Source organism: Triticum urartu, chromosome 7 (assembly GCF_003073215.2).
Source record: "Triticum urartu cultivar G1812 chromosome 7, Tu2.1, whole genome shotgun sequence".
Lineage (NCBI taxonomy): Eukaryota > Viridiplantae > Streptophyta > Magnoliopsida > Poales > Poaceae > Triticum > Triticum urartu.
Window position 1 is genome coordinate 644,994,636 of NC_053028.1, and position 12,541 is coordinate 645,007,176.

At 54.7% G+C, this 12,541-nt stretch overlaps 1 protein-coding gene across 1 annotated transcript; it reads left to right on the plus strand.

Annotated features, from left to right (window-relative positions):
* The first annotated feature begins 8,344 nt into the window (after positions 1–8,344).
* On the plus strand, positions 8,345–10,325 carry LOC125522617 (patatin-like protein 3). Its single transcript, XM_048687661.1, has 3 exons — positions 8,345–9,362; positions 9,454–9,516; positions 9,634–10,325. Exons 1-3 carry the CDS (start codon positions 8,490–8,492, stop codon positions 9,904–9,906), a joined length of 1,209 nt encoding a protein of 402 aa, XP_048543618.1. The 5' UTR covers positions 8,345–8,489; the 3' UTR covers positions 9,907–10,325.
* Positions 10,326–12,541: the final 2,216 nt, after the last annotated feature.

Below are 12,541 nucleotides of genomic sequence, written 5' to 3' on the forward strand. Positions count from 1 at the left end.
CTTACAACTTGGTATCAGAGGTCCAGCATCCTGGATCCGCTCTACCAGAAACCCCGCTACCAAACCAAAGTAGCGCAACAAGCGGCAGCCATGGAAGAGCAAATCGCAGCCCTGGCCAACGCGGTCCATGACGGGCGCACCGCCAACGACGCCCGTCTCGACGCGATCCAGCAGTCGCTCGAGCTCTGGCAGCCGGCGGTGACCAACCTGCAGCAGCAACTCGACGAGCTGCGTACCCAGGTCGGCCGGATCGCCCTCCACCCCGTGCTGGCGGCGCCTTCAACATCACCTGAGGGCGCGATGGTGCAGCAGGCGGCATCTCCTCCGATCGACGACCCCGAGGACCACGGGCCAAGTGGCCACGGCAAGAACATCGACTCCGGGGGCTCGGCACATGGGGTAGTCACTACCCTGGCGCCGCCTCCGGTCACGGGTGAGTCTCTCCGACCCCCTTTCCCTTCAAGATCGGGGGAATCGGGCTGGGATCTGGCACATCCGGTCGATCTTCCACAGGCACCGCACGGTTCGTTTGGGGGGCACATCAATTGGGCCCTTCCGCGGCTTGATTTTCCGCCATTCGATGGCGAGAACCCCCAATTTTGGAAAAACAAGTGTGAAAAATATTTTAGTGTTTATGGAGTTCAGAAAGAGATGTGGGTGCGGGTATCTACTCTCCATTTCGAGGGTAATGCCACGCGTTGGCTGCAGGTGCAGGAAGCACACGGCGTCTCCTTCACCTGGGAAACGCTCTGCTCTGCCGTGTGTGCCAAATTTGGCCGTGACCAGTACCAAGTTCAGCTTAGGCAGTTTAATACGCTTCGTCAGATAGGTTCAGTTGCAGAGTATATGGAACGGTTCGAGGAACTCATGCATCAGTTGTTAGCGCATAACCCTGCTTTTGATCATTTGTTCTTCACTACGCAATTCCTTGATGGTCTCAAAAACGACATAAGAATTGGTGTTGCTTTACATCGCCCACAAGACTTGGACTCCGCCTTTTCTCTTTCTCTATTACAGGAGGAGCTGATGGGGATTGATGCCCCGGAAGGACCAAGGACAAGCGCGACACCCCGCCCGCCCACTGCCAGCCGTGAGTGGATTACACCCCCGTCCAATGCCGCCCGCGCCCCCAACAGCGGCAGAAGATCGCCAGGCCTTGGACGCGGCTCGGGCAGCCGACCGGCGCGCTGAACCAGCGCGAGGCGAGGACCGCATTGCCGCGTTGTGCAATTACCGTCGTGCACACGGTCTCTGCTTCAAGTGCGGAGAACGATGGGGGCAAGGCCATCAGTGCGCTGCCACCATTCAACTTCACGTGGTGGAAGAATTGTTGGAAATGCTACAGGCCGAAGCGCTGGACATGCAAGGGGGTGAATCTGACTCTGATGAGGAGCAACTCATGTCCATCTCCAAGGTGGCGACCACAGGGGCAACAACCCCGCGGACTGTGCGATTGCTGGGCCTGATCAATGGCCATGAGGTGCTGGTATTGGTGGACTCAGGTAGCTCGCACAGCTTCATCAGTGAGGGAACAGTTCAAAAACTGGAAACACAAGTTCAGCCAATGCCGCCCGTGTCAGTCAAGATTGCAGACGGGGGCACCTTGACTTGCTCTGGATACATACCTACTTGTGCGTGGACGACACAAGGGCAGCAGTTTGAGACTGACGTTCGAGTTCTCCCTCTTGGTTCTTATGACATGGTGGTAGGGATGGACTGGTTAGAGGCGTGCAGACCTATGTTGGTCGACTGGACGGCAAAAACGCTCCAGTTTCAGCATCAAGGGGCATCTATTATTTTAGTTGGACTGAAACCCAAGCTGCAACAAGTCGAGCAAGTGACAATGGATCAGTTACTTCGGATGGAGCAAAGTAATTCCATTGCTCATGTGGTCTCTCTATGTGCAATCGATCGTCCCGAAAAGGCCACGGAAGTGCCTTCATCCATTCAACATGTTGTCGACAGCTTTCACTTAGTGTTTGCAGAGCCGTCCAAGCTGCCCGATCGACAACCCTGGGACCATACCATCCCTCTGCTTGAAGGAGTCAAGCCGATCAATATCAGACCGTATCGCTACACTCCTGAACAAAAAGATGAGATAGAAGCTCAAGTCAAGGAGATGTTGGAAAAAGGGCTTATCACACCCAGTACAAGCGCGTTTTCGTCGCCCGTGCTGCTGGTCAAGAAGGAAGACCAAACGTGGCGCTTCTGCGTCGACTACCGTCATCTCAACACCATCACTCTCGAGAAGACCTACCCGATGCCTGTGATTGATGAGCTGCTCGACGAATTGGCTGGTTCTAAGTGGTTCTCGAAGCTGGACTTGCGAGCAGGATATCATCAAATCCGCTTGGTTCCGGAGGATGAACACAAGACAGCGTTCAGAACGCATATGGGCCACTTTTAGTTCAGGGTGATGCCATACGGCCTCGCATATGCTCCTGCAACTTTCCAGGGGGTTGTCGACACAGTGCTGAAGCCAGTTCTTCGCTACAGGGTCTTAGCATTCATGGATGATATCTTAATCCACTCGGGAGAGCTAGAAGAGCATCGACGGCTCCTGAAACAGGTTTTGCAGCTGTTGGCTGAAAAAGATCTCAAAGCCAAGATGTCCAAATGCACGTTCGCCCAAAAGGAAATCAGTTACCTGGGCCACGTCATCAGCGACAAAGTGGTGGCCACAGAAAAGAGCAAGATTCAAGCAGTGCAAGAATGGCCGGAGCCGCAGAATGTCAAAGAGTTGCGTGGATTCTTGGGATTAGCAGGCTACTATCGGAAATTTGTTCGCTTCTTCGGCGTTCTTAGCAAACCCCTCACTGAACTGCTGAAGAAAGGAGCAAGCTTCGTCTGGACACCAACAGCCGAGGCCGCGTTCACCGCACTGAAACAAGCATTGGTGCAGGCCCTGGTGCTCGCACTGCCAGATTTTCGGAAGCAATTCGTCGTTGAAACGGACGCAAGTGCCATGGGAATTGGCGCGGTTCTGATGCAAGGCGGGCACCCCGTCGCGTATCTCAGCAAAGCATTGGCCCCGCGAAATCTTGGCCTCTCGGCGTATGAGAAAGAGTGTTTGGCCTTACTTCTGGCCATTGATCACTGGCGGCCCTATCTGCAGCATTCAGAGTTCGTCGTCCGCACCGATCAAAAAAGCCTGCTGAACCTGACAGATCAACGCCTCAATACCCCAACGCAACAACGGGCGTTCACCAAACTGATTGGCCTACAGTACACAATCCAGTACAAAATAGGGGCGACAAATCAAGCGGCAGACGCGCTGTCCAGGCGTGAGCACAAGCCGGAAGCGGAGATGGCTGCAATCTCCATTTGTAAACCTACCTGGTTAGAAGCTATCAAGCGCAGTTACCAAACAGACCCAGCGGCGCAGCAACGCATGACCAAAATGGCCTTAGCTCCGGACAGTGAACCTGACTACACCTTGCAAGATGGTATCTTGCGCTTCCGAGGGAGAGTGTGGATTGGTGAAGATATTGACACTCAGCAACATTTGATTCGCGCGCTTCATGACAGTGCAGCGGGAGGACATTCGGGCTTTCATGCAACCTATAATAGGGTCAAACGATTGTTTGCGTGGAAGGGGATGAAGCTCCAGGTCAAGACCCTGGTGCGTAACTGCATGGTATGTCAGCAAGCGAAAACAGAACGCATTTCGCCAGCAGGGCTCCTTCAGCCATTGCCAATACCTCAAAAGCCATGGTCAGTTATCTCACTCGATTTCATTGAAGGATTGCCGCGATCAGGGGGGTACGACACAATTCTGGTAGTGGTTGATAAGTTCTTCAAGTACGCGCACTTTGTGCCCCTAACGCACCCGTTTACAGCTTTGCAAATTGCCAAGGTCTTCATGAAAGAAATCTTCCGCCTCCACGACTTGCCACTGGCTATCATATCAGACCGGGATCGTATATTTACATGGCATGTGTGGCAGGAACTGTTCAAGCTCTGCCGAACGAACCCGCGTCTCAGTTCGTCATACCACCCCCAGACGGACGGGCAGACCGAACGCGTCAATCAGTGCCTGGAAGGGTATCTCAGGTGTGCAGTCCACTCCTGCCCTGGCAACTGGTCCAAATGGCTGCCTCTCGCAGAATACTGGTACAATACGTCATTTCATTCGGCTCTGGGTAAGACTCCGTTCGAGGTCATCTACGACCACCTTCCCCGAGAATTTGGCATCGCGCAGATAGGCGAGTGTGCAGTCCCTGATCTTGCAGCATGGCTCCAGGAAAGAGAGGTGATGTTAGAACACTTGCGGCAGCAGCTCAAGCGTGCGCAGGACCGCATGAAGGTTCAGGCCAATCGACACCGTACAGACAAAGAGTTCGCCATTGGTGATGCAGTGCTGCTCAAGCTTCAGCCGTTTATCCAGTCCTCGGTGGCGCAACGACCGCACCAAAAACTGGCTTTCCGCTACTATGGGCCATACAGGGTATTGGCTCCTACTTTTCTCAGGGAGATGGTTAAGGACCTCAGAAGATAGAGGAGAGCGCCAGGCCCAGATTTCCGGAATACCGTCGGGGCAGTGGCGTACAAGCTGCAACTGCCTGCCTCCAGCCGCATCCACCCAGTGGTGCATGTGTCGCAACTGAAGAAGGCGTTTGGGGCTACGGTGCCGGTGAGTGCTGACCTTCCTCCCGATAACTCGATTTTGCAGGCAGAACATGTTCCGGAGCTGGTGCTGGACCGCAAGATGGTGCGCATTGCCGGTGACATCCGTCCTCGCATCCGGGTGCAATGGAGCCACCTTCCCCCGTTGTTGTCGACATGGAAAGATCCAGTGGCGTTGCAGCAGCGCTTCGCCTCTACGCCGCCTTGGGGGCAAGTCGGCACACAAGCAGGGGGGAATGTCACGACTGTCATGGCGTCCCCACCGGCCACGACGGCCCCACTGGACAGCGGAACCACCGAGCCACGGCCAGACGAGGTTGACGAGGTCAAGGCGCGCTGGAAAGGGGAGGCCAGTGGGCCTGCGTAATCAGAGCGCGTTGCGTGGGTGTGTGGCCTGCGTGCCGTGGCTATTACTTGGCGTGGAGAGTGGGTGAGAGGGTATCGATTATTGTATCAACATTAACTTCGAGAAGCTGATCTTCTTTGCCGGCCTCCTTCTTCCTCCCTTCCTCCCGAGATCTAGATCGGGCCCCTTACAGAATGCGACCCTGACGATTGATTAATTAACTTACGCATGTAAGCATTTCCCGAACCCTCGCGTCCGGGGCCGCGTCCTTGTCGCCCCAGTTATAACGGAGGCAACCAGATCGAGTATCTCAGCTGCAGTACAATAAACGCCACACACATCGTCCGATCTGCTGCTTACCCTTTTCTCGTAACTCGACAAGGTAGCTCGCCGGTGCGTGTCGCCGGCGTGCGTCAAGCACTGCTCTGGCTTGATTAGTTAAGAAGGACGGCCATTTCTCCTGCTTAGCGATCTCGACCCGTGCATGTGCGCGTCTCTCTCTTGCGAGGAAAATGTCATGCTCGTGGTACGAAGATACATGAGGATACATGTATCGATCTGCCAATTGATAGCCATGTACCCGTGCGCAGCCATCATGAATAGACGAATGCGGTTTAGACTCCGCCCTCGGCACGGCTCGGGGTTTATTGGCCGAGATTTGCTCGATCCATCGGCACATGCGCGTGGAATTGATCGTGGATGGATGGATCGCGTAGGGGTAGGAGTATCTATCTATGATCGTATGTGTGCATGGAGTTAACTACACTAATTAAACGGTGGCGAAATTAAGCACGTAGAGGGTACTCAGCACATGCGGCACGCGTAAGTCGTTGTTGCCGCCATGGCTCTTTTTTGGGGGGTCAAAAGCAAGGGCTCGGTCAGCAACCAGCGTGCAGCGGAGAACACGGAGGGAACAGGGGAGGCTTGGCTTTTTTTTTTACAGATGATGCATGATTAGCCTGCGTGTGTGTGAGAGAGTTCCAGAGTTCCGGTGGCGTAGGAGGCTTCGCGGAAGGAGGGGAGGGAGACAGGCCGCAGACGAGGCATGCACGCGAACCGACGAGGATCGGATTAGAGTCGCCGCGACGTTGCTTTCGGGCGAACAAGTGTGCACGGGCGATGGCTCAACGGACGCGCCGCGCGTCGGCGTCGACGTCGTCCGTGCACCAGTGTGCTGCTGTACGATAGTGGAGTTTTCTCTGAATTTTTCCTCTTTTCTGCTATCGATCGATCGACGTCCATTGCCATCGGATGTCTGACAGTTGTTACAATTTGTTAATTAGCGGTCCATGCATGGTGATATGGACGGACGGACGGGCGCGTGACGGTGCCCTGCATGCAGCTGGCCATGAAATGCAGCTTAATTCACCTCACCAATCAAATGTTTATGTTTATAATAATCTATCCTCGCTACTGCTCGATGGTTCGTGAGCCTCGTTCGTACGCGCACACTCATGTCGCCCTCCTCCTCGAAGCATATAGTACTCCACCAAGAAGGGAGTTATCAAGTCGTGGAGTAAACTAGATTAGAACGAGGTTATATAGGTCTCGTGATTAAGTACCACTAGTATTATCTAGGGGGGACAATGATGGTTAGGAAGAATACATGCTTGCAATATCTCCGCCCGTCCTCCGGCGACCCCGAAAGAAGCGTGCCGTGCCCGGGAGAAAGGCGGAGGAGCATCCAGCCGATCTTCTGTTTTAAAATCGGACCCTGTCCGGTGCCTACCTTACACAAGGGGACACTTGCATGACAAGGGAGGGTCTTTTCCTCCTTTAGCTTTTCTTTATTAAGAAGAGCTCTCTCCAACATGTTTAATAGTTACTTAATTAACTAACCCGCTCGCTCGATCGCCCTAACCTAGCTAGCCTCAGTCAGCCAGTGCCTCCACGCAATCGTAAAGGCGGAGTCCGTACGCGACAGGCACCAACCTAATCATCCCCGGGGCAAAGCGCAAGCAACACATATACGCACAAGATGCATGAATGGAATTGTTTTATTCTCCCAAGAGGACGAGCGAGCTCGCAATGATTTGGGACATATCATTAGCCCGTAGGAAGCGTATTGGGATCGTGTTGGGCCAGTAGCGCGCACACGGAACCTTTGCTCGGCTAACCACGATCGAGTGATCGAGTCCATGATGCAGCAGTCGACCGACCAGCGCACCACCGCCGGCCGGCCGGACGGATGGTGGTGCGGGCCGAGCGGGTGGGAGCACTCGCCGCTGCCTTGCCTGGTTCCGGTGCGGATGATGAGACGTGGCCGCGAACCAATCATGGGGCTGATTGATTTTCTTGGATTGATGTTCGGATTTGGATTCGGATTTGTATGGACGCGCGGACGGACGGATGGAGCGCCGGCGTCGAGATGATAGGCGGGATGTGTGATGATTGGCAGTGGCGGGGACAGGCCTGGGGCAGCTAGGGCTATAGCCCCATGCCTAGAAACAACTTTCTTTATAATTTCTTTATGTAAAGCATAGAAAATCATAGAAGTTTATCACTTAACATAGCACGGCCTCAGGCGTAGTCTGCATCTAGCTCCGCCACTGATGATTGGCGAGCCCGTAGTATGTCGTCGTCGCGGCGGTTGGTAGTTAAGATGACGATGATGGGTTGAGTGAGGCCTAAGCTCTGCTCATGGACAATCAAACGCATCATTTGTTTATGGGGTAGATGATGAATGGATGAATAGTGTGCATGGGGCGAATGGCGCGAGTGGTGATCAAGGCGTGGAGCCGGATGAGCAGGGACGTCGGGCGCACGGGTGGCGCATGGCTCGCGGAGTCCCTAGGCGGGTACCACAGCTGCTTTGAAAAATGCGGGAATTCGTTGGGTGCTCTGGTCTGTGATGGCGAAAGGAGCTATTCTTCTCGTCTGTCTATACTTGTCTTGAGGAGATACGTGCGCGTGTGGGTTGCTAGTTCGAGGCACGCAACTTTGGACCGGAACTAGGGATCGATCGTTCTGGTAAAGGCGCCGCGAACATTCTTCTTCACCTTTAAGCCTCGCCCAAAGCGAAAAACGCAAGAAAAAGTCTCACCAAGACGGCAAGACACATACATTGGTCTCTGGTTATTCAGAGTCCGCTCACCACACCAGGGACCATTCGATTTTTAGACTAGTTGAGCTCCACATTAGTGAGCTTTTTTTGGTAGTAAAAGTGGGAAAATATAGGACGGGAAGAGAAAAATCGCTGACCAACCTGTGGACGCACGCACGCACGGGCGGACGTAGCCATCTGTCGAGGCAAAACGACACGGGACACGCGGCCACGGCTGCACTCGCGCGCGGTGAACGCTGCGCCGTGGCGCGAAGCCGCTAACGGAAGCAGAGCGCGCGCCACCACTATAAATTCTCCCCGGCAGGCGCCAAGACCGCCACACACACACGCACACACACTCTTGCTCTGTCACTCCCGGCCTCCAAGCCTCGCCTTCCCAGTCACGACACACGACGGTGAAGCCAATTATCTCCGGCCTCCGAGACCGAAAACCAAGAGCAATCCCGTTTGCGAATGGCGACTCCCGCGATCGCGCTGCTTGATCAGACCCTGCCGTTCGGCGTCGGCGGCTCGGACCGGCTCAGCAAGGAGATCTTCTCCATCCTGGAGTCCAACTTCCTGTTCGGCGCTCAGGCGCTGGAGCCGGCCGGGGCGTGCTCCGCGGGCCGCGTGCGCGTGCTCTCCATCGACGGCGGCGCGGACGGCGGCGCGCTCGCCGCGGCCGCGCTGGTCAGGCTCGAGCGCCGGCTGCAGGAGCTGTCGGGCAACCCCGAGGCGCGCGTCGCCGACTACTTCGACGTGGCGGCCGGGTCCGGCGCCGGCGGGTTCCTCGCGGCCGCGCTGTTCGCGCGCCGGATGCCGGCGGAGGCGGCGCGCGACGTCGTGGCCAAGAACCGCAAGGTCTTCTCCGGGCGCCACGGGCGCGGCGGCCTGTTCTCCCGGCCCGAGGCCGTGTTCAGGAAGGTGTTCGGCGACCTCACCGTGCGCGACGCCGCCAAGCCGCTGCTGATCCCCTGCTACGACATGGCCACGGCCGCGCCGTTCGTCTTCTCCCGCGCCGACGCCGTGGAGGCCGAGGCGTTCGACTTCCCGCTCTGGCAGGTCTGCGCGGCCGCGTGCGGCGTGGGGCCGGCCGAGGTGGCGTCCCTCGACGGGCGCACCAGGCTGCGCGCCGCCGCGGCCGCCGGCGGGACCGGCGCCGGCGTGGCGAACCCGACCGCCGTGGCCGTCACCCACGTGCTCCACAACAAGCGCGAGTTCCCCTTCGCCGCCGGCGCCGGCGACCTCGTCGTGCTGTCCCTCGGCGGGAACGCCGCCGCCGGGTCGGGCGCCCGCGCGTCGTCCTCCAGCCTCCTGCGCATCGCCGGCGCGTGCCAGGCCGACATGGTACGCCCCGATTGATTCTTGAGCATTCATTGCACGGACAGAATCGTACCATCGTCACGTACGCGGGGCTAAACAGGACTGTGCTTTTCAGGTGGACCAAGCCGTATCAATGGCGTTCGGAGAGAGCAGAGCAACCAACTACATCCGCATCCAGGTAAATAATTTACATATCTTGTGCTGTAATTTTCTTCACGGCTGCTGAATTATTCTTACCACCACTGTGAAAGTGAGTCAACGGAAGCTGACTGTGCCAATTGTGTTCTGTCCTCAGGGCAACGGCATTACCGCCGGAGCGACGGCGGAGGCGGCCATGGCGGAGCGGGGGGTGGAGTCGGTCCTGTTCCGGGGCAAGAAGCTGATGCCGCAGACCAACGGCGAGCGGCTGGACGGCGTGGCGGAGCAGCTGGTGCGGGAGCAGCACCGGAGGATGGACAGCAAGACGCCCGTGGTGCTCATCAAGCCGTCGGCGACGCCCAGGACGTCGTCCTCCTCGGCGTCCACGCTCATCACCGTGTCCACCAACTCCTCCTCGGAGTCGCCCTGAGCCGACGCCGACGCCGACATCGTCCGTCCGTCCGCCGATCCACCGGCGGCGCTGATCTTCTAATTAACTAGCTTTGGGTTCCCGATTTATTTATTTGTTCCGGGCCATCTGTTGCTTGGCTTTTAGTTAGCGCGGCGCCGGCACTAGTAGTAGGGGGTTTTGGTTGCCTGCCGGCGCCGCCACCGCCGCCCGCCCATGGCGCTCGCTCCCGGCCGGCCGGCCCGCGCGCGCGCCGCCGTGGAAGAAAGAGGAGAGTGGTCGGAGTGGGAAAATGTGAAAGATTTGTCTAGCTAGGATGGAAACGGTGAGAGTGACGAGTGCGTGTGCTGTGCTGCGACTGCAACTACGATGTAATACTACGTAGCTTGTGCGGTGCTTGCAATGGAATACTACTGAAATCGGTGTGGCTTTGCTGGTAAGCAGTGATAACTGTCATGCGCGATTCGACAAAGGATCGTCTCAAACTTCATCACATCTTCATTGCTTCCTTTGCTCTAATGGTGTGGCTAGATCCTAGGCAATTGAGATTTAACCAAGTCTCAGTCAAGTGATGAAACATATAAAAAGTAAGAAAGAAAAAATTGAAATGAAAACTTTGCACGGATCTCTATATGACATCCCACGAATATAGCATCGACCGAGACTTTGGGTCTCAGTCAACTGTCCTCCTCGCAACAAAATAAAAGAATCTCGGTCAACTGAGATTTAGCGATCCCGTTGCTCTAAACTCGAGTTTGGGCAAAACTTAGTTTTACACACTAGGTGTATTTGTTTGCTCCAAGGCTCCAAAACCCACCAAAACAATTAGCAAACTTGTGAACAGAGTACACATCTATATAAGGCACCTCTAGTATTTTGTACGGCTACAAAAAAGTCAAGAAAACATGAATAATAAATGAAAATCCAAGGGAAAAAGGACATTTTTTTCTTTTCATATACTACTAGGTGGTTGGTGTGATTTGGATGTAATCTACTCATGGTTTCTTTATATACGAATATACGATTGGGGGAGAAAATCCCTTGTATGAAAAATAATCATTTTTTGCATATGATCTCATTATGCCTTTAGGCATGATAATAATGTGTTGGAAACAAAATTACCCTCAAGCAAACACGAGCATTTGCAAATAAGTAATATCATCACCGAACTCAATGCAACCGTTCGTAACTAGATGTGACACCAACGTCACAGGTAGAGGTTTGTGTTATCTTCACATGAAATCCTTACCGTCAATCTTGATAGAGGGATTCACCACCGACATGTTTGTGATGTTGTCACTGAGGAGCATTACTGTCGGTGTTAAAACCGGCCGATCTCGGGTAGGGGGTCCCGAACTGTGCGTTTGAGAATCGAAGGTAACATGAGGCAGGGGACACGATGTTTTACCTAGGTTCGGGCCCTCTTGATGGAGGTAATACCCTACTTCCTGCTTGATGACTTTGATGAGTATAGGGGTTACAAGAGTTGATCTACCTCGAGATCGTAATGGCTAAACCTTAGATGTCTAGCCTGTATGATTTGTGATAGCCTCTACGGACTAACCCCTCCGGTTTATATAGACACCGGAGGGGGAGTTGTACAAAGTCGATTTACAGAGAAAGGAAACTACACATCTAGCCGCCAAGCTTGCTATCCACGCAACGGAGAGTCCTATCCGGACACGGGGGAGAGCCTTCTATCTTGTATCTTCATGGCCCATCAGTTCGGCCCATGTCACATAGCCCGATCCTTCGAGGACCCCTAATTCAGGACTCCTGTCGGTGTCAAAACCGGCGGATCTCGGGTAGGGGGTCCCGAACTGTGCGTCTAGACCGGATGGTAATAGGAGGCAGGGGACACGAAGTTTTACCCAGGTTCGGGCCCTCTTGATGGAGGTAAAACCCTACGTCCTGCTTGATTAATATTGATGATATGGGTAGTACAAGAGTAGATCCACCACGAGATCAGAGAGGCTAAACCCTAGAAGCTAGCCTATGGTATGATTGTTGTTCTACGGACTAAAACCCTTCGGTTTATATAGACACCGGAGAGGGTTAGGGTTACACAAGGTCGGGTACAAAGGAGGAGATATCCATATCCGTATTGCCTAGCTTGCCTTCCACGCCAAGTAGAGTCCCATCCGGACACGAGACGAAGTCTTCAATCTTGTATCTTCATAGTCTAATAGTCCGGCCAATGGAGATAGTCCGGCTGTCCGGAGACCCCCCAATCCAGGACTCCCTCAGTAGCCCCTGAACCAGGTTTCAATGACGATGAGTCTGGCGCGTAGTATTGTCTTCGGCATTGCAAGGCGGGTTCCTTCTCCGAATACATCACAGAGGAATTTGAATACGAGGATAGTGTCCGACCCTGCAAAATAAGTTCCACATTCCACCGTAGAGAGAATAATATTTTCGCAGATCTAATTTGCTGGCTTGTTTTCGCAGCATGACGTTATGTCATGGCCCGGTGATTATTCGAACCGCTTCTTTTAACCAGCCCCGCACATAACGCGAGGCAGTTTTTCGACACGTCTTGTCAAAGCAGAGATCGTGTCCCCTTATTACAGGATTCTCATCAATACGGGCGTGCGTAACCCAACCGCGCCATCAATTGCGGCGCTTGGGGGATAAGCGAGTTTTACCAGGCAAGTGG